The 21,926-nt window shown below is 49.0% G+C and overlaps 2 protein-coding genes across 3 annotated transcripts in view; one reads left to right on the top strand and one right to left on the bottom strand.

Moving 5' to 3' along the window:
• Positions 1 to 255: 255 nt before the first annotated feature.
• TMEM39A (transmembrane protein 39A) lies at positions 256 to 21,155 on the bottom strand. Of its 2 annotated transcripts, none has more exons than XM_042788481.1 (9): positions 20,862 to 21,155; positions 8,618 to 8,811; positions 6,862 to 7,084; positions 5,361 to 5,444; positions 3,738 to 3,880; positions 2,908 to 3,256; positions 1,901 to 2,088; positions 1,288 to 1,408; positions 256 to 774 (listed from the first exon to the last, which is right to left on the bottom strand). In XM_042788481.1, the coding sequence occupies exons 1-9, from the start codon at positions 21,084 to 21,086 to the stop codon at positions 541 to 543; spliced, it is 1,761 nt and encodes a 586-aa protein (XP_042644415.1). In that variant the 5' UTR covers positions 21,087 to 21,155; the 3' UTR covers positions 256 to 540. The 2 variants fall into 2 exon arrangements, with proteins under 2 accessions (XP_042644415.1, XP_032861066.2); XM_033005175.2 differs by having other exon boundaries at positions 20,674 to 20,973.
• A 58-nt stretch (positions 21,156 to 21,213) lies between these two features.
• The window catches only part of B4GALT4 (beta-1,4-galactosyltransferase 4), a 40,408-nt gene continuing 39,695 nt past the window's right edge, over positions 21,214 to 21,926 (top strand). The window contains exon 1 of the mRNA XM_042788482.1: positions 21,214 to 21,869. The gene's annotated coding sequence lies outside the window, so the exon portion shown is untranslated. The remainder of the gene's footprint in view (positions 21,870 to 21,926) is intronic.

Genomic DNA, 21,926 nt, shown 5'->3' with positions numbered 1-21,926 from the left:
TCCCTCTCCCTAAACGGGTATCACCTAAGTGCACATTTGCAGTGCAAGACTTCTCTGGCGTACTGAGGTTGCTAAGATAAACTTGACTGAGGGTGGTGGAAGGCCCCCGTGTTTCCTTTTTTCCCCTGGCTGTCAGCTTATCCAAGTGCCACAGCAGACCGGCTCCTCCTGAACAGCACTTTTCTCCCCACAGTATGCAAGAGCAAGGCCGTTGTGTGAGCAAAGAGGGACACAGTGACCACACACACAATCCTGTTGCTTCACATAGATATATGTATGGGTATAGATATACGGTATATACACACTGATTTTTTTTATATATATAAAATAACACCTTGTTTATAAAGCGACATTTAATTGCCACTGGTTCCCTTCCCACCCCACAAAAACAATAGTATACAAAATATAAAATATTTTAAATATTTATAAACGCCGCAAGAAAAAAAATAGAACTGTACGAAAATATTTTTTTTTTTTTTTCTGAGGTTCCCTCCCTGCCCTCTGGGAAGGGAAAGAGAAGGGGGTACACGTTTGGCCGGCCTAGTGTGCCTTGAGTCCATAGTTGTTAAGTGGGTAGGAGTATGCCCTGCCTAATACTATCCGGTCCCGGAGCAGCTTAAATAAGACGTAGTAATTGCAGAAAAGGATGAGGGCCATGGAGAGGGTATGGTTCCACTTCTCCGAGCGCAGCAGTGAGTAGAGCTGGTAGCAGACCACACTGCCTTCGATGAGAATCAGCAGGTTGAGCAGCCGTAATGGACGGTGAAAAAGAAACTGCAGGGAAACAGTTAAAAAGGACAGCTTTCTGTAATTTGTTGCTGTGGTAAAGCAGGGAGGGCTACATCGTGCTGTGGGGCATGGGCAACAGCTGCTAGCTGCTACTCGGGAAAGGCAGCGTAAGAAAGAAGGCAGGTGGAAGTGTCCTTGTGCTTGGGAAGGGATGGAGAGGCCAAATAACCTCTTGGCCAGCTGACACGCTTCCCCATTTCCCTGGAAGGTGTTAATTAGCACCTTCTTAAGGACATGCCCCTGCCTGGTCAGAGCACTGCATCACCACAAGGGGAAAGCACTGTCAAGGCAGCTGTGGCTTCCATCTCGCCCAGACATCACCCATACCTCAAGGGGAAAGCCCCTCTGCTGCAAAACAGGTGTTTTGTTCAGCAGCGAGGAGCTGTCGCACAGCACCCAACTCTCTTCTGGGCGATCTGCTCTGCTGCTGTTGGGTTTCAGCCTCTGCTCCTCCCTCCCACAACCATTAACGCCTCAAGCAAGGGAAGAGATACTTGCGTAAAAGCGGGCGTGGGACACATCTGAAGGCACTGCTACGTTGTAAGGCCCAACTGCTTTATACAGGCAGCGGCTACGTCGCACCAGAACTCCTTGTGGCCATATTGTGTTTTCTGACCAGCTGTGGGGGAAGCAAGCCAGAGCGTTAGCACCCGCGCTCCCAACTCCCCGGACGTCGGTCCACGTGAAGAGACAGCACCCTGGAAAAATACCCAAGCCTCTGCCGCGAGGAGATGTCCTAGCTCCCGCTGGAAAAGCGCAAAGGTGGGCACAAACCCACCCGCTGGGCTCAGTCTGAGCAATGAGAACAGAGGGCTCCCAGTGCCAGGCCACTCCCTGCCCAAGCTACTTCTCCAGAGGCCAAGAAGAATCTCAGCATTTGTTTCTGGGAAGGAGCCAGCACTGACCAGAGGAGCTCAGGCAGCTCTCTAGAGCAGAAAATTCCGTTTCTAATGAACGGAAAGACCAGCAGAGTTGCACCTGTGACCCCTGGCACTGGGGGCAATGGAGAAGCGTCCTCAGTAGCTAGGCCCTGCCAGTAGTTGCTTATCTACTAGAACGTCTTCTCAGCCCCTCGCTGGGCATGCCAACCCCTCCTCGTCCCCGCACTCACATATGCTGTGGAGCGTTGCTGTAGGACCCGTGTTCTAGTTTCTGCCACTTGCCGAGGTGGGCAGCTGATCTGTGGAGCAGGTCACAGTACTTGGGAGGCAGCAGCTGAGTGGTGAGCATGACAAAGGCATTGATCCACACCATGATGAGGTGCTCACAAGACCAGCGCATGTCGTAGTACTGAGTGCTCTGCAAAGAGACCAGACAAGAACTTGGCACCACTGTCACAAAACAGAGGAAGGAACGACAAAGGACGTACTGCGTGTGCATCCAGCAGACCCACACCACACATTACAGGCATGCGCTTTTGGACCGGTGCTTTCGGAGGGTTACAGCTTAGGAAACACTCAAGACTCCCTTCTCCTTGGCCTGAAGGAGAAAGGGCAGGGGAATGATGCTTCAGCTGGTGCATCTCCTCCTCCAGCAGCAGATAACAAGGGGGTTTGCTTGCCACAGAACTGCCCCAGGAGCACCAATTGCACCAAGACTGCTACACAGATGGTGGAGCCCTGCCCGTTTCGCTACACCAACTGGAGCTCGTTCAAGTTAGAAAAACGACAGATTAAAAAAATACAGCCCCCACACTGACAAGAGGTTCTTGGATGTAGCTTGCCAAGCATCCTAGTCGGCTGTTTTCGAACAGGCTGACCACCAAAGCCTCTGATCCAAGCACTTGAAAGCCAGGATGTTGGATCTGAGACGGGTGACAACAGGTTGCCTTTTCTAGGGAGAACACAGCTATCCATCTGCCTAGGACAAGGGGTGGGAGAAGGGGAGTTAGTAAGTGGGGTGATGGGACTAGAGGTGCATCACATTTATGGCAATACCTATCCGCCAACCAGGAGCAGTACTAGTGCCCTCCGGATGCAGCCATGCTCCGCTATCCGGGCTGCCAAAGGGGAGACAGAGAAAAGGGGAATTAACCAGGAATCTGGCCTGGCAGCAATTCACACAACATTCAGAAGGAGACGGCGGGCAGGGGCACAGAGCGAGCCAGACAAGAGCTACCTTCACAAAACACAGTGGCAGGAATGCCACGTAGTAGGCACTGAAGAGAGAGTTGAAGAGAACTTCCTTGATCCTGCGGTTGAAGTCTGCTTTTAGGCACTCCACCTCATTGCGGATGAGATCTGGGGAGAGGGGGCAGCTGTGGGTGGGGATAGACGTAGGGTTATTGAACTGTTCTCTCAGGGATTCCCACAGAAGCGAGAGGAAATCTTTGGGTTTGACCAGGCTGCTGACAGCTGAAGACCCATCCTCCACCATCTGCTCCTGGACCAAGTAGCCACAGTCTGCAGGCAGGGGCTGTGCTCTGCTGTCCTGGTGGAAACAGCACAGAGGAACGTAGACACCAAACCTGCCAGGAAAGAAAAAAAAAAAAAAAAAAAAAAAATAGGAGGGATGAAATGATGGCCATCCCAACATGAAGCAGAAGGAACCTTCTCAACATGTTGGTCCTTATGAGAGGGACACCATGTAGGAACCCTTGCTCCAGCAGAAGCTAGTGGCCAACTCTTCTCCTCCATGAACTGAGTGCCTTCAGCTTTAGCAACTGCGCAGAGAAGCTGCTTTAAATCCCATTTCTGGAACCAATAACGCCAATGGCTCAGTCTTCAGTCACGGTAAAGGCCCCTCACGCAAACAGCATACCGAGGCAAGATGCTTCATCAGCTCAGCACCACCTCCTTGCATCATCCCCTGGCTACTCCTGCTTCCCCTTTAACCGTAAAATGAGGAGACAGATTCCAGCCACCAGCTCTGCTCGCCACGGTGGCTCATGCCACTCCCCAAGCAGCTATGCTCCCCCCACCCTGAAGGTACAAGGCGGTGTCACTCACGGGTAGCCCAGGAAGAGAAGGTTGAGAACAGAATGGCTGCGGAAGAGGTTGACCAAAGTCCAGCAGAGCACCCAGCCGCAGAGGGTGAGTAGCACCAGGCGCACCATGTAGTGAATCACTGATGTCGCACCCACCTGAGAGGCCTGCAAATGGAGAAGAAACATTCAGCAGCCCCCCTAACACTGCTGCCAGGACATGAGCACAGGGGGTGCCTGTGGAGGAGGAGCAGGGAGGAGGGTGCCAGGAGGCGCTGCATGAGGGACGGACGGCTGCCCTCCTCCTCCCAGAAGCAGGAGCGTGACTCTCTTACAAAGGTGAACGCCTTTGGTTTTATTCACGATTGATAGAACCCAAAAGATTCAAATAAGCACAAGCTGTAGGGCATGACTAAAATGTAAAAAAAAAAAAAAAAAAAAAAAAAAAATTCGGATCTGCAAAGTAGAAAATGTTTTTGCTCAAGTCCCTTATTGCTCTGATGACAGTCCAAGATAGACAGCCTGAAACACATTTTGTCTTGCTCTTTCCTTTAGAAGGATCACGTTTCAGCATTCATTTTCCTAGAGAACTGGAATGTCACAGTTCTCAGCTGAGGGAAGAGAAGATGGTGCACCTTGGCAACCCCAAAACTAGATTTCCACCACTCATCTCTATTGGCTGTACGGGCTACACTCTAGTGAGGAGGCACCACCTTCAGAAGGACAGCAAGAAAGCTTGTTCCAGTCTCCAGAGGGGAGAAGGCAACTGAACCGTGAAAAGATTCTTAGGGTTTAGAGCCAATAGAAGGGATGTGCGAGAACCTGCATGGAAGGTTTCAATGCAGAAACATCAGCCTAGAGGAAGTTTTACAGAGGATGTGAACATAAATGAAAATGGCAGAAATGAGAGATGAAAAGAGAACTTCAGAGATCCTATCCTCTCCATTTACCTATTAAACAAGAGATAGTTGTTTATTTTACTTAATTATTTTTAAACTTATCACTTAGTTGCTTAGTCCGGAGTTGTATTAACAGTTTCCATGGACGGAACTTCAATTTTCCTCAAAATGGCCTTTCTCAAACATATATTTGGCCCGGTTCTGCTCTCAGAAACACAGAAAAGGTCTCAAAATCCAAAGTGACGTGACCAGAGTCTCAGAGTCACTGAGTAACCAGGACTGGAAAAGCAATTCTACCAGCTATTCCTATTTCACCTTAATATATTCAGACATCCTCCTCCTGACTTTTCCCCTCTAGTCTCCTGGTTCGTTCTTCCAGTGTTGCCTAACTTCCCTAATTTGCCTTTCTGCTACCTGACTTGAAATTCTCTCAGCCACTTCTCTGGCGTGAGACAGTGAGGTACAGTATTGTACCTGCAGGGATAAAGAAGCAAGTGGGGACCATTTCATTTCCGTCTAGCTGCAGAGGCAACAGAGCTGCCCAATACTGCAGGGCATGAATGAGCTCAAGGAAAAAAAAACTCCAAGGCAGAAGGGCATCTCCAAAAATCTTAGTCCTTCACACCCAGACTTGTTTTCTGAGGGAAGAAACCCTCCAGCCGTGCAACTTGCAGAACTTTCTCAGGCCACGGATGGTTGTGCTCTGCAATGAGTACTCCGGGCAGGAGAGGGAACAGTGGGAATGTTACCTCAGAGATGAGGGCCCACACCAGCCTCCGCGCCAGCATCACTGTGATGAACGCCGCCAGATGGTAGTCAATGAGGTGAAAATTCTGAAGGAGGAAAGAGAAAAAGTCTTCACCAGGGGAAGGGACACTGAAACCACCCAGCTGGGGTGGGACTAGAAAGCTGGCTGCTGAGAGTGCACTAGGACCTCATGTAAGCGTTCCCCAAAATCTCTCTATTAGGGATGAGGGATTAAACATCAGTAACACAGGAATGTCTGCAGAAGCAAGATCTTCCCTACATGGAGGTTCCTTCCCATGGCGAGATTTCCACTGAAAATGAATCAAACCCTCCCTTCTGGCAGGTATTTGAGGGGGTCAAAGGGACATCTAGGATCAGGATCCTACTGTGGAGAACAGCTTGCGAGTTCTCCTGGGAAAAGTCACTGAGCAACCAGAGCAAGGGCAGTGAAAATGGGAGTCCAGAGTGAGCACACCAGCTCACTTTAGCTCTTGGTCTCAGAAACAGTCTGTAGCGGCCCTGATAATCAAGTTGACCTGAGAAATGTTATCTTCACAGGCCATAGATCTGTATTAGAAGTTTAATGTTGGCTCTGGCTGCAGCAAGTTAGATACAGCTCTTGGACCCCTCACAATTTCTCAGTGAAGCCATCAATTGTGTTCTGGCTAGAACAGTTAGCAGACTCTGAATAATGCTGTTTGGGACTTCAAGGACATTTTGGGTAAAAAAAGAAGGCCTGACTTCTGATGGGAACAAACAAATGACCATTAAATCCTTTCAGGTAGGCAGCCTAAACCAGAATTTTTTCTTAAAAAAAAAAAAAAAGAGAGCTGTGTCCAGCATAGCACAGCTGAACTTGACGCTGGTAACTGGAACACCAGCACCACCTGCTGGTATAGTTACCTAAGGAACCACCTCATGCTTCCCAGCAGCAAGGGCACAACGTAAACTGGAGGACCCCTTCAGAGGCTGGCTTCACTCAGATGAGGTTTCCTGACTCGGGGACAGGTCGCTGCCAGGTTGTGCAGCTTGTTGGGCCAGGAACAAGACTGAAACCGAGGAGACTGGGAGGTTCAAAAAAGCCAAGGATCTGACCCCCCTCCCCAACTCCTCTGCTGCTGATCTGCTGTGAGACCTTAATGAAAACTTGCATTATCGCCCTTTTCTCAGGCTCTGTTGTTTCCACTGTGAAGGGGCACCTGCAGCAGGAGAGAGCAGGCTCCTGGAGTCTCAACTCCATTTCAAACCCTGGGGGCTAGCTAAGCCACGCGAGTACCTTCAAGAAATTTCCACTGAAGAAGTCCTGCTGACACCTCTCTCTCACCTTCCATGTATTTTCTCCCCTATAAAATGGGGATGATATGGCCCTGGCTGATGGGGGTGCGTGTGACCTTCCCTTCACTCCCTTAATGTCAAATGCTTGGTGATTCCTGGACTGAAAAAGCATGAAAAGAAGCCTTGTAATGAAAAAACACGAGTGATGACACTTGCTGGGGAACTCACCAATGAGGTGCAGGAAGCAGGGTGATTGTACGGGTACCACCAGACAGTCTTGTAGATGTTGATGTACTGAATGAAGAGCGCTACCAGCAGGTAGATGAAGAACAGGAATTCAAAGAGAAGGCTCCCATCCAGTGGCAGGTCAGGAATCCGGCAGTGACGTACAGGCTCTGGAGTAATCAGCGCTGTGATTGGAGGTGCGGAGAGGCTGATGGCACTACCATTCCTGAAGCAGACAGATATTACTCACTTGTAAACATTCTACATCATCATCTACCATCTCCCAGGGCAGGAAGTGCTTGAGGTTGTGAATTTGGGACTGGGCATTGCTAGAGGAGAGATGGCTTCAGTCTTGTAATCATACTTCTGCCACAAGACTGGTGGTGAGCTTCATCAGCGCCTTGGCTCAGACAAAACCCTTATCCAGCATTTTCTCTAGACAACAGATTGGCCTGCCAGAGGTGCTGTGGCATGCCCATTTCAGTAAACTTGCAGATGGAGGAACAGAGGTACAGAGTGAGGAAGCAATTCCAAGCAAGGATCACTGAGGACCCTGCCAGATCGAGCGCTTAACGTTGGCTCCTTCCACCCATCACCAAGACATTACAGTAGCACCCAGCCCCCTTCTCTAGTATTGCAGTGCCCATCGTCCTTCTGCTCACAGTTCCTCTCAAAGAGAGGGGTAACTTAAAATGGAACAGAGGAGTTCAGCCACTTCCTAGAGACCGACCGCTCAAGTATTCTCTCACTTCCTTCTTTCCTAGCCTTCAGAGGAGGCTAGGATGACTAAAAGCTCTGGCAGACTGAACCAATGGAGGAAGTTCAGACATAAACTATGCCGTGTCTGACCAAAACCAGGATAAGCGATGCTCCCCCAGAATCTTGGGGCACTGACTCCACAGTCTCAACAGTCACTCATTCCTCAAGTATCTAAGACTCTGCCATCCATCCATCCGTACCAGTCAGAGAAGTTTTCAAAGGCCAAAGCTAAATGGCTTGGATCGCTCTACTCTGTAAGGATGGACCCATACCAAGCAGATCAGGGCCTCAACACGCAGCAAGTAGCTTCTCTAGTCTGTAAACTTCTGTATGGAAGGAAGTAACGCTGGGCCATTTTAGTCTTTACGCCAAATGTGTAGATCTAAATGTCGCCATGTGTTCCTTTTTCAGCCCCCAACTTCCCCAGAAAACGGAGATGAACGTTGCCAGTGGTAAGGATTCGTTTCATCTGCAGCCAGCAGGGCTAAAACAGTGCCTTTCTATCACGTAGGAAGGGGACTCACAGCTGAGCTCTCACATGTCACGCTAACTCCCTGTGGCATCACAGGCAAGCGAGCAAGAGAGACAAGGACTCATCACCTGCTAGGACTCACTGCTCTGGGAAAGACAAACTCAGCACCGTGTGACTTCCACCCCCGGCCGCTGTGACCACGGGGAGCAGTGAAGGGTGGCTGAGACCAATTTCCACAGTCCTCCCCACGGGGCTGATTTTAACGCGTGAAGTCAGGAGAGGGGCCGCAGAGGGAAGCAGGTGCCACAGCAGAGCTGGGAAGAGAAGCTGGAAGAGGTCTGTCATGCAGGGCACGTTCCCTCTTGGGTGGGCCATCTCCTAATGCCACAGCAGAGGCCTCGAGGTTCCCAGCTCCTCCCTTTCACCACGAATCGATGCTCCCGTGCACCATTCAGAGCGGCCCGAGGCTCTCGGTTTTTAGCGCTGTCCTAGCCGCAGGTGTCTCAACAACCCCACCTTCGTCCTCACCTGTTTCTCAAACCGGTACTGTTTCCGCAGCTCCCGCCAACCAGGGTCTGGAGAGAAGGCAAAGCTGAACGGCTTAGCTGCTGCCGGCTGGGTCCCCTCCTTCCACCGGGCATGACCAGGAACCAATCCACTTCCAGTGCCGCCGGCAGGCTGCGCCCCGAGACCCGGACGACGACCCCGAAGCCTCCCCAGGTCTGCAAAGGAGGCAGGTACATGGCTTAAGCTGCAAAACTGCTGGTCACCTCGTTCACACCCCAGCCAAGCGAGCTCATGCAGAAGGAAGCCACTCTCAGGCGCCGAGCCCTGTGCGACACCCATCGCCACCCTAAAACGCCGGCGCCGGATCAGCGCCTGCCGGCGTGCGTAGCACGGACGCCCCCGGCGCGGCCTCTCTGAGAAGTGGCTGCTTAAATCAGGCATCAGCGACAGCCCGTGTTGGCTGGAAACGCCACGCCGAGCATCCCCAGGGCTGGGCACCGACCAAACTGCCTGCCTCGTTCCAAAAGCAACCCTGGGAAGAGCCCTCTCCCTGTGCCGGAGCCACTACAGCTTTGCAGGTCTTTTTATCCATCCCACACAACAGTTGACAAGCTCTGATGCTGGTGGGTAATTGAGACGCCCTCTGCCACAGCTTTGAGCAGACAGACTGGTCTCTGGGAAGTTAACTGCACCGTTCAGCTTCCTTCTGTGCTAAGCAAGCCCGACTGACACGATGGAGGAGGCCCACTTAAGAGCAGTTCCAGTTAGCAGACTAGCGCAGCAAAACACACGTGTACACGTCTACTTCAAAATGCATACAGAGGTAATTGCATATCCCAGTCCTGGGAATAAAAAGCCTGTAAATATTTATTTTAAATGACACGTTTAAATCAATCGGTTCCTTAAAATGAACTAGTACCAGAGAGGCTGGGCAGCTCAGAATATCAGTAACAAAGCCTAGCACAGACTTTATCACTTCCCACAGGATTTTGCTTTTGCTTCATTGGTCTCCCACATGACATTGCAAGGATTTCAGGTAAGTTTCTGACATAAGAGAGCGAGGAGTTGAACTGGAGTGCAAATCTGGAGGTCATTCCAAGCGCACGTGCTGTACAGAGTCAAGACACTGAGCGAGCATCTCGCTACAAGGACCCTGGTGTGTCTGCATGTCTGGAGACTAATCAGCTGCCCTTGTGGCAAAATATCATAGACAGAACCAACCCAGGGTCCAAAAAAGCACCCCCACCTTCTGGGAAACTCTGGGTCTAGCTTAGAAATTTACAGATGGAACCTATCATCTATTTATAATTCAGTTATCACCTCCTTTAAAATGCTGAGAAATCACAGCTGGCAGAAATGCCAGGACGTTTGCTCAATGAGTCACACCCCTGTAACCATGAACACAGTGTGCAGAAGGACTATTCTAAAAAGCTCCCTCATAGAATTGTCCTCCGTATTAAAATTTCTCATCCTTCATTTCTACTCCAATAACCAATTCTCAAAATTTCAACAAAAATCAAGATGTTTCAAAAGACGAATACTTTCCACATACCCACATGAAGGTCATTTGAAAAAAAGAAAAAAAAAAAACAAAAAAACACAGAGATCCTGGAAGGAAACAAACAAACAAAAGAAAAGGGCAAACAAAAAAAAACCCAAAGAATTGTGAAATTGCATGAAAGGAGAGAGCAAACATTGGACAATTTCAGTTTGGAGGAGAAGAGTATGTTCTGGCAGACTTCAAAACTCTCATCATTCTGATGACAACATAACAGAGAATTGAAGCCTTCCTTACCTTTCTAGTCAAGACTCTATCAGAGAACTTTCTCTAGGGTGTTCTGGAGGTTTATTTGGGTATATTTATATTTGAGGAATTAAATATAAACAGAAGAAAATTCTCCTGAATGCACAAGATGAGCAGGGGTGGCAACAGACAATGCATTCATTTAGGGTATCCAGACACTTCATATAAGCAGCGAAGGTGGGGAAAAAAAAAAAAAAACACAACAAAAAAGATAAAAACCTCAAAAAGGAGCAACTTTGAAAGCCTTTTTAAGACAAATTAAACTATTGCAGGGACTGTGGAAGCTAAAACAGTTGGTCTGATTCAACCTACAGGACATTTATGATAACGGATACAATACATTGGTGGTCTAATTAGTGTTATTAACAGTGGAAGGTATTTTGTGCCACATTCAATAATTCATGTAAATAATTTAACAGCTCTCATTAGTATTATCCCATTAGTATGCTTCACATGCTTGCCAACATAGACACTTGGACACCAAGTAATCGCACTTCCACCCTCTGGTTTTGCAAATGAGTAAAATGCAGGTTTCTACCAGTGAAAAAGAATGCCTGTGAAAAGGAGCCCTCCTCAAAGTCACTGTGCCATATTTTAAATGCACTTGAATAAGCCCTTTCACAGTGATCTATGAACATATAGACTGGGTAGTTCCTCAAGCCAAGCTTTAAATAATTTTCCTTCACTGGAGTCTGATCAAATTAGGTTGGGGTCTGTTAAAGCAAAATCTGCCAAAGAACCATTCTTTTTTTGTTTGCTTTTTTGTTTTTGTAAAACTAGCCACACAAAACTGAAGCTCCCCAGATAAAGTTAAACAAAGCAGTGAGATTACACATCAGTTTGACTCTAAGCCTGCTTTTTTTGGCCTTGAACCAATCAACAGCCCTCCTTTTTGAGGGGAGATAGGGGAAAAAGCCTTTATAGTTTTCAATTCATAAACAGCATGATTCTACTGTGAAAAATATGCTAACAAAAAAAAAAAAAAAGTGGCTGTGACCCTTTACTCTGACAGATAAGATTCCTGTGTGCATCCAAGTCATATTAAGTATTAATAAACAGCCTGCAGAGTGAGCTGGGAGTCTACCAGGCTCCCTTCTCTGTTTGCAGAGCCCCACCCCATCAATGATCTTATTTTATGTAGAGTCACAAGCACAAAAAGTGAGCAATGAAGGATAAAAGCTTTTCCTGACAAGACTATTCAGTCCATTAATGTGATTCCACATTGTTCTTCCCAGTTCACCTCTAATTGCCCTCAAAAATAAGTCACATTACAGCCCCTTCAGCCTCAACATCCCCAGAACAGAAACTGCCTAGCTTCCACGATCTCCCCTTTCAGGCAGATGTGGGCATCATAAAAACACACAAGAAGGATCTGGGGACCAGCTACAGAACAGTGGTCCTACCCACACACAGCAAACAGGTATAGGTACAGACATCTCAGGTCCTAAGGAGGGACCACTCTCTTTGGAACAGAGGCAAAACCTTCAGCTGTGACATGGTTATAAGAAGATCCAGGAACATAAGGCATCAGGCCCTCTGATTTCCAATTCACGCTTTTAGGACCACAGAAAGCACTTGGGCATTTTGTTTCTCTGCACCAACACCCTTCCCATCAGCTCTCCAGCTACCCTGATGAGGCAGGATGGAGGCCGGTGAGAACCACAGCTGTGAGCAAGGCTTTACTGATGAAGAGCTAGGCAGATGAACTACCTACCAGTTCAGAGGCGAAGCAGCATGCACAGCCCCGTCCTGCTCCCCAGGGACCATCACTCAGAATCATGTTCCTGCATCAGCAGCTGCCCAAACAGCTCTTACAAGAGGCAAATCAGGAGAGTCAGTGACTCATCAGACTAAAAGTCTGCCTGGTTCCCCATCTCTTTGCTGGAAATGCTACAACGCTCGGCCAGTTATTTTGACAGCGTGAATGTTTTTTAATTGGAGAAAACTCTGAGCCTTCAATCCTCTCGGGAAGCTTGCTGCACCGAGGCGTGAGAACTCTCAGAGCTTGGAAAACATTTAAGAGGCTCTCCTTGGCTCCACAAGGCCTACAACCAGATACTCTCAAGAGCAGAAAGGGAAATGTGGCCACCCTCACTTGCAGCGACGTGGCCTGAGAAGACCACAGGTCTCTCATTGCAATTTTCCATCTTGAACAAAGCAGCCTTCTTCTTCCTGCCGAGCAAGCACAGGACGTCTTGAGGTGAAGCAATGCGTTGCCTCCGTGACCATTAGCAAGGGGAGCTCTGCCTGCCTCCTCCTCCTCCTCCTCAGCAACACAAAAGCAGCCTGGGTTGCTAGCAAGGCTTTCTATTCGGGGTGCCCGTGCTTTATGGCTACAGAGGCACGGGAACACACCTGCGCGCTGTGCGGTGCTCCCTCGCAGGGAAAGGCAGCAGGCCACCCCCACGACACGGCTGCCGGGCACCGACACGCAGCACGGGGAACTACCAGCGCTGACAAAACACCAGTGACATTTCCAGCCCCTCCGGGTGCCAGCGGGAGTGCCCTGAACCACAGCTAGCATCAAGTGCGGGACGAAAAGATAAATTCCGGCTTTTAGGAGCTGGGAACGGTGCAGGGGGAAGTACAAGCCAAGGAGCGTGGAAGCAGCCACGCAGCGCCACGGCGAGCAGCACTGCCCATCTCCAGAGCACTCCTGCATCCAGGTATCTGGCAATTCCTCCCCCAGCTGCAGCCGCCGCCTGTCCCCCTGCTGTCAGGAGCACTGGCTTCTGGGTCGTTTTCCTTCAAAAAGGAACATATATCCTGGAACTGGAGTGACTCAACAAGCTCCGAGGCACGAGCTCCCAGACCACAAAGGCAAGGGGCCATTTAAGACCTGGACAGTTCACCCTGGCCTGTGCGAAAGGCTCTGTCCCCAGGGCTGCCACTGCACGGTGCAGCCAGCACCTGTACAGCTTCCCTTGTCACCTCTGGAGTGATGATAACTGTCCTGGACACTGGCTTATTCATAAAACCTCTGCAAGGCTGAAAAAGGCAGTTATTAGCCCCTGGTGAAACTATTTCTGGAAGGATGGGAGGAGGAAAACGGGTTAGGATTCTCTAACCTTTGGGAATAAATATATAGGGTAACAGTTGTGACACTCAGCTGGCAGACAAACAGCTCTTTCTCCTCTTCTTCCCTCCCACCCCCACGAGCCTCTGAAATTGAAACATGCAATGCAAAAAGGTCTCTTGGTTACTACTCACATCCTCAATTCAAGTCGCTGTGGCTGGTCAAACTAGTCCCAAACTTGCACTTGTCCAGCAATTCCAATGTCTTTGCAAATTCAGTGAATCCACATCATAGTCAAGTTTTCTTTTGAACTACTGTGACTCCTAGTTACTCTGGCTTATTTTTACTTTCTTTTAGTATGAGCTTTTGATTTATTTATTTAAATGAAAACATTCTGACAGCTGGAAAAACCGAACCACAAAGCTGGTAATCGATTCACCCAACATAATGCCAAAAAAAACAAAAAAAAAAAATCGAGGCGAGCGCCTAGGAACAGCGGTAGCTGCACCCGTGCCTCGGTCACAAGGCCACCTTGTCAGCGCCCTCGCAGCTGCCACGCCAAAACCCAAGAAGCTGCAAAACACCTGTGGAAGCCCTAACTTGGTTTGGGAATCGAAAAGCGTTCAGTTGTTGCGAGGGAAGGAAACAACAGACAGGTTATCAGATGGAAAGCTAAATATTTGGCTTGCACAGAGCTCCCCCAGCGCTAAGTCAACACAACCTTTCAACTGGGGCTGGCTCCAAAGGCACACACCCGCCACCTGGCCCAGAAGGCAAAACCGGTTAGGAGGGAGGTCTCCCAAGTCAGCACATTTTCCACATCCTTCTCTCACAATATGGAGCGGCAGATTAAGGAGGAGATCCGGCGTGGAGAGAGACAGGAACCCCCCTGAAGTGAAGCCCAGGGTCGGGCAGGGAGGATGAGAGCCAGGCAGTGAATCACCACCGTCAGGTGATGCGCCAGCAAGACTAATTTTTGCTCAGTGACTAAGAACCAAGAACCTCCTCTGTAATAACAAAACCAACCCAGTACGACCACGTCAGTGGAGGCTTTTCTGATACAGCACAACTATGGCCGAAGAGGCTCTGTCTATCAGGCCTCTCTACACACGTGCCAAAACCAAAGGGTGAAAGTAGCAAGAAAAAGGCAAGATTTCACAAACAGCGTACATACTGTATGACTCATTTCAGGCACCTTCAGTGAGGAAGGCTAGAGCTAAGCAGACAAATAAGTGGGGAAAATAAAAAGCCCTAGCTAAAGGCAAGGTGAAGGCAGCGCTTGCTGACCGTAGCCACCACGGTACTTTCAAATACCCAATGACAAAAATGGGAGCAAGAAAGAAAAGTTTTCCAGGAAAAGCCCCTCCAGGTTAAAGTGCAGTAAGCTCAGTTCAGCACGTTTTGCAGATCTGCTCTTTAAGGATAGAACACAGATTTAAGTTCTTAATACTCTAGACCAAGAAAATAATCCAGGAGGGATTGAGAAAGCAATTTTTTAAAATGGAGATTTACAAACCAAATGCTACACATTCCTTAAAAATTCCCTCAAAAAGACCTTACTTCAGAGGGTGTGAGGAAGAGATTTCCAGAGGTATGCAGGAGATATGGTCGTCCTTCAGACTACAGACGAGTTCAAGTCTTTGTGAATTGGAGGAAAGAAGATACGCACACTAAGCTCTCATAATGAATCTCTGGCAAGTACAAGAACAAAGCCGTGATTCCTGGAGTAATAAAATAATACCTCATAACCATATAATTACCTTGTGCAACTAACTGCTGCAGGAGGTCAAAGCAAACAACTTAGTAAGACTTTAATGAATGACTATAATAATTTTATGAATGAAAACAAGTGAAATTACGTTCCAAAAGAGTGGAAAAAAACCCCAACCAACCACACAACACAAGGTCCTCAGGCTCAGCAGCCACAAGTAGCTGGTAACACACTCCTCACCAAGACAACAGTATGGCACAGTTAGCAAGACATTAACATTTTCTTCTGCTTCTTCTGATGTATATATCAACACTCACAGCCAAACCCTGGATCTGGGACTAAAGAAAGCAGTGGCTTGTTCTTGTGTGAGAACAAGACAGAATTGCAAAGTTGAGCTTTTCCAGCAGCAAACGCAGGCCTGACCAGTTGGGTCACAGTCTATTTTGGTCCTACAGCTCCCATGCTTCAAAATCATGTGGGGAAAGGGACAGCAAGTCCAGCCTCATCCAGAGTGAAAGGCTCAAACTAAAGAGCTGGCGGGAATTACTAAGCAAGACATACAGTTCTCAAAGACAACCTGCACTGTCATCTGAAAGCTCGGGAGGGTTTCGGCTTCAGATCCAAACCAGGATTTGGATATGCAACAGCACAAAAGTTTTAAGCTCCAACTCCACATGCCTGTTACAGATCGAAAGAAAAGTTCACTTTAGAAAGGGACACCGGTTGGGAAGTAAAGCTAAATCACAAGGAAGATGTATTAGCAGACACAACAGTGGCAGAGCTATCAAAGCCGGCCATGAATACAATTTATCAACATGCACTCCTAAGTACACCCTGTACCAAAGCTCTTCAGTAAACACTGAAGATAGGCATGGCACTACTAAAACACTGCCACTGATCATCCTCCATTACACCATGCAATGCACAGTGACTGGGAAAGGAGGGGAATTTTGGATAAGCTGGAAAAGAAAATTTCAGTGGCGGTAGCCAAACTCGCAGCAAAACAGATCACTGCTGGGAGGGAGGAGGGGAGGAGGAAAAAAAAAAAAAAAAAAAGATGCTCTTACCTTAAGAGCCCATCTTATAATTTTCAGCCAAGCAAGCCACAAAAATATGCATTCTCCTCCAAAGCCTGAATACATACACATGGTCTAATGGCCCGAGTACAGGACTGCAAGCCAGGAACTCTTTGCTTTTAATCTCTTCTCTTCAACTGACTTACAGGGAAGTTGTTTTACTGATTTAGACCTCAATTTCTTTATCCCAAACAGGATAAACTGTTCAGCAAGTACTTCTTCTCCCAGGGGTCCCTGTACGTAGTAGTGAATATTTTTTACAGTATTATTTTAGTGCTTTAGACAAGCTTTTTTAAAAACAAACAGAAGCAGCTTTCCTGCTGTTTTTGCTCCTCTGCCAATCCCTATGTTTAATTTAATGGAGATCAGCCATGATGACAAATCATGGGGAGTCACTATTTTTCTATTTTGTCCTCACATAGCTAAAAATAAGGCAGGCATCTGCTGTCTGTAGCCATGAGTTTGAAGGCATGGAATAAAACGCAAGGAAGAAACACTTCCTTGAGTCTTACCCCAAGACATCACAGTGGGATTCATATTGGAAAGTATCAGTTCAACAGTGATTTGCATATCCCTGACATCACAGAAAAGCAAAATTATTGCAGGAAATTCTAAATAAATTGTGATTTGCCTAAATCATAACTTTGCATTAAAATATAGAACACACAGGAGAATGTATCAACTCCCCTCTACTTGCCTCTTAAAAAACAGCTATACAAGTTCCCTGGAAAACAGTAAAAGGTGTTCCATTCAACTTGCATTACTCTGGTAGGCAGCACTCACAACCTTGAGTGAGCATTTTCAGAGCAACTAATGAAGCAGATCAGGAAATTGCAATAGGATACGTTAATCCCTGGTATAATTAATTATATCAAGACTAATTTAGCTGTCTGAATCTGCATACATGCACCCTTGTAAGTATTTCTGGGTCACAGACAGCTACTGATAGTTTTACTTCAAGCCAACCATTTCAAACTCCCCAGCGTACATGGATGCCGCTGCACCATGTTAGCGAGCACAGCTTTTCTGACTAGCTTGCATAATATTCACTTCCCACCAGAAGTCTCGTTTTCCGCTTGCAACACGTTCAGCCCAAAAAGTCAAAAAAAGGTTGGAAATGACTCTCCAATGGCTACACCCCACAAAGAATGACAGGAAATCTTTCAGGCAAGTTTGTGATAACTCACGAACTATTTCCCCAAGTCACACTGCTACTAGAGATTTACCTCAGACTTTAAAAATCCACCTGCTGAAAGCTGTACCACTTACCTAATTGTGGTACAGTGAGAAATAAATGGACTAAAGTTTCCATCAGCACAAGAGACCGGCTGCAGTTAGGTGAACAAAGAGAGTGCTACCTTGGTGGCACCATCCATTACCATGACAGACCAAACTCTGCAGTCTGAGAGCAGATTAAGGAGATGGCAGAGGGAAAGGATCACTGAAAGAAGAGGAAGGTCGATTGCCGTAATATTGTATCCTCCTTACAGTTTCTTGCACATAAGCTAGAGCTGCAATACTGTCATCAAACTCTATCAGTCCTCCAACGGAATGGCAGTGCAAGGAGAACAAAAGTTGGGCCTCACAAAGGAAAAGGCTTATAACAGAATATCATACTGCGCAATTAAGTACAAGAGATCAAGTAATACTAAAGGCTAAAGATCCCAAGCATTTAAGTAGCTTCTGCAAGCCAAATCCAACACTCCTCCTTACCTCTCAGTCCATAAACGTGCTAGGACGTAAAATTTCACAATGGACAAACAAAAGAATGGTTGGAAATTGGTAATATTTTTAAGACTAAACATGCTAATAGTAAGCAAATTCAGACAAATCACTAACTGATTTTCACCAGTGCTAAAAAGCACATACATCTTTGCACTGGCAAAATATCTCTTCTTTAAATCCAGAGTATGAATCCAGCCTCTCCAACTCAAGAGTTCACGTAAAACCAAACCACATGGTTGTAACTGCCAGAAGAAAACTTTTTTTCCAGGATTTCATGATACTGAGGCACAGGAAAAGCACTGCAACTGAGGAGCAGGACAGTCTCAGAATCAGTACTATCTTGATGCTTTGCACCATATCCGTCTTTAGGAGCTGTAACTCTACAGAGTCATCCTCTGGCCCAACTGGCTTCTGAACTGACTGCTCATGGAAATTGGAAGCCACCTTAACAAACATTCCTAGTGTATATGCTCTTGCTGTATTCTCAAGCATCCAAATTTGATACCTGCAGAAGACAAAAAACGTTAGTTTTATGGTACCTAGAGTTGAGTTGCCCAAGTGAATTTGCAATATAGACTTTCAGAAAAAGAGTTGTGCTCAGTGCTGCTCAACTCCAAAAACAGCGGAAAGGCATGTGTTTTTTCCCCCTCAAGTGCTACATACCCAATTCTATTCTCTCTCTAAAATGTCAGACCAAAAAGCAGTGTCTGAAGAAAGCATAGACAAAAAAGTGATTAGGCCTGACTGCTATAATTATACTGCATAACAGTATAATTCTATTGGCGATGTTACGTCAGCAGAAATATTGCTAATATAGACAGGCCAGTCAGATGAGAATAGCTTTATTTCCTTAGCTACTGCAAGATGCCATTAGTGTCCCTGTAAAAAAAAGAGTAATTCAGCAAGGTGCTAACCTGTACATTGCAAGCACTTTTTAAACAAATTTATCTTCTTACAAGCAGAATAGAAACATACTGTACAAAAGTAGGAAGCAAAATGCTTTATCCCCATTTTACAGTCAGAAAGCCTGTAAAAAAAAAAAAAAGTAAAAAAAAAAAAAAAAAGTAGAAGGTCTGCTCTTTCTAAATTATCAATGATTTTGAATGCCCACGTTGAGGCAATAGACACACCTCTATCAGCACGGGTGTGGATACCCAGACCTTCTGAAAATCACGTCTCAAACGCTGCAAGTGACTAGGTCTGCAGAGAGACAGCCAGGAACGAGCTGTACAGGAAGCACACAGACGTTTTACGGTCTTGAGGTTAGGAGTACACCCTACACTGGACACAGTTAACTGCCAGTGATATTACCCGAGCTCCTCTATCATTTCAAAAAAATTAGACCTGGACAGCATTCCCACCCCACGCGCTGGTTTGTACTGCAAAACCTGAGCCAAAGATACTCAAGAATAGAAACGAGGAGTAGCTGTATCTACACCTGAAGAACTTCCAGTCCGATAAAGAACAACAAGGAGCGGATGAAGTTGCAGCACAACTCCCAGAGAGGTGAGCATTGACTGGCTACCACTTTGGCTCCAGTGGGCCCAGGTTTTACCAGCAGAACATCATCCAATTGTGACACCAAGCACCCTGGCAGAAGGAGCTGGTGCTCAGAGGAACGGCTGGAAGGAGAAACAAGCATCAGAAATAAAGCCACTCCAACAGGAATGCCAGGAGGTGAGCAAAGACTGCGGGTTAAAGGGCTGGTGTCCTGCTCTGCTCTTTGTATGCTGTGAAATTGGAGCTAAGCCGTTCCAGTCCCATGCCTATACTGCTGTATCCCTCTCCCAGAAAATCTCTTTTGATCACAGGGAGTTAACAGACCTGAGCTGGTTACAGAAGGGACACCTCATCTCCAAAAACTTTAGAACTCACCGCTCTGTGATACAGACATCTCATTCCTTCTCTTACAGTTGTAACAGATGCCTGTGATACGAGGGGCCTGTTATTCAAAATAAAAAAGCATGCACGAGAGTGACCATAAGTGGCAAACAAAGCTGCCTCTGTTTCCGCTACACGTTCACATGTTAAAACGATGCTGCAGTAGTGAAGGAGCTACCTCATGAAATAAAGTAAGTCATTGGCCTAACTGCGATCCGACGCAACAGAGGACGATCGATACACTGTTTTCTTAGGGGCGCAAAAAAGAGCAGTCAGAGGCGCGCGCCCGCATCTTCTCTGGAAACGGTACCTCATGGCAGGTTAGATTCGCCTGGATTTCCAGAGGACTGCCTCAGTTCTCCATCTTCCCGCGGACGGTGCTCTCTCCTACCTCCTTTGTAGGGCTGATTACCCAGGGAGAGCGTTTTAAAAGCCCCAAAACAAACCTACCCACGACCCCCAGCCCAACTTCCCCGCGTTTAATCCCCAGCCCTCCGACGGCCGAGCACCCGCTTCCCAGCGAGGCGCTCGGACCTCTTCCTTTAACCCCGACGCACCAGAAAAACCTCCAAGACGAGCAGCCGGGGGGCCGCGGGCCGGGACTTACCAGCAGGACGACACAAAGCCCGCGGCAGCCTCCCCCACCACACGCACCCACACACGAAGTTTCGGGCGGGCGGGAGGCGGCCCCGCACCCCCCGGGGGCTGCGGCGGCGCGGGGGGGGGGGGGGGGGGGTGTGCGGCCGGGCCGCCCGGCCCCGCACCGCCGGGACAGGCTCCCGCCCGGAACCCGCCGCCCGCTTCGGTCGCTCGGGCTGTCCCGGAGCGGAGCTACACCGAGGGAGCGGCGGGGCCGGTACTCACACATCCAAGAGCGGGCGGGCGGCGCGGCTCGGACATCAGCCGGCAGCGGGGTCCCCTTCCAGCGGCGGCGAGCCCCGACCCCCGCAGCCCCCCCCCCCCGCCCCGGGACGGCCGGCGGGGGGACGAGGAGGCTGCGGCGGCGGGAGCCCCGCGGAGCGCCCCTCCTCCCGCCGGGCGGGCAGACCCACCTCGCCGCTGCCCGCCGGCGCCCGGCGCCCCGCGGCGGGGCAAGGAGCAGGAGCAGGGGCTGAGGCTGAGGCGGGCAGCCGCGACCGCCCCGCGGGGAAGGGAAGAGGAGGCGGGCGGGCGGGCCCGGCTTCGGCCCTACACACCGCCGGCTGCCCGCGCCGCCGCTGCTGCCGCCGCCGCCGCAGCTGCCCGGGAGACGTGGCAGTGAGGGCTGATGCTCTCATCACAGGGCGACAGGCGGCGGCGGCGGCGGCGGCAGCAACAGCCACCGCGGCGGCCGGCGGCCGCGGCCGGCCCAGGGAGGGAAGGGCGCCGCGGGGGCGGGGCGGCCGCGCTGCGCCGCCATCTTGGTGGTGGCAGCACCAGGGCCGCCCGCCCGCCGCCCGCCTCTGTCTGTCTTACCGAGCTCGGTGCCGCCGCCAGCTTGTCCTTCCCGCTGGTTTTTTGTTATTTTTTTTTGTTTGTTTGTTTTCTGTTTTGTTTTGGTTTGGTTTTTTTTTGAACTCGCACATCGCCGGCACGTTGGCGGGAGTCTCCGGGGGAGGTGCTCCGTCTCCATACTCGCTCTTCGCTGCACCGAGAACATTTGGGTTGCCCTAGTAATAATAAATCTAGAAGGCTCCGCGTTTTGCGTCGGTGAGATGCCAGAAAACTCGGAATCGTAATTAACCGCAAATCTCTTCATCCCACGACTGAACACCAGCGGCTGGAAAGTCCTGCCGCCGCTGCCACCCTCAGCTGAGGTGCGATGCCGATGCCTAACCGGAGGAGACCTGGGCCACCCGAATATCTTAGCAGGTACGCACAGGCACTGTAACACCCAGCGAAGAGCGAGCAGTGGGGAAGGGACCTCGGGTAGTATCTGCAACAGCCACCAAGCGGCAGCAGATCTTCAAAGGTTGGCGGGGTGGTTGACACGAAACCAACCCGAAACTTTCTGGAGCAGCGTGCAGCAAGTGACCCCTGTAGGCGCCAGCCCAAAGCTGGGGAGCTGTGCTGGTGAAAAGGTATGCCTTTGGGTGATTAGCTTTTCACAATCACAAGAAGAAAGGTCTCCCGGGGCG

Source organism: Tyto alba, unplaced genomic scaffold (assembly GCF_018691265.1).
Source record: "Tyto alba isolate M040663 unplaced genomic scaffold, T.alba_DEE_v4.0 Super-Scaffold_14, whole genome shotgun sequence".
NCBI classification, from domain to species: Eukaryota; Metazoa; Chordata; class Aves; order Strigiformes; family Tytonidae; genus Tyto; species Tyto alba.
This window is presented reverse-complemented; position numbering and strand designations above follow the sequence as displayed.

Coding starts and splice junctions, on each gene's coding strand:
- TMEM39A (XM_042788481.1), bottom strand. CDS start 21,086: ATGAGAGCATCAGCCCTCACTGCCACGTCTCCCGGGCAGCTGCGGCGG. Junction 8,812..20,861: donor CGCCGGCGGGCAGCGGCGAG/GTGGGTCTGCCC, acceptor CCTCCTTTGCAG/ACCTGGGGAGGCTTCGGGGT. Junction 7,085..8,617: donor AGTACCGGTTTGAGAAACAG/GTGAGGACGAAG, acceptor TGTCTGCTTCAG/GAATGGTAGTGCCATCAGCC.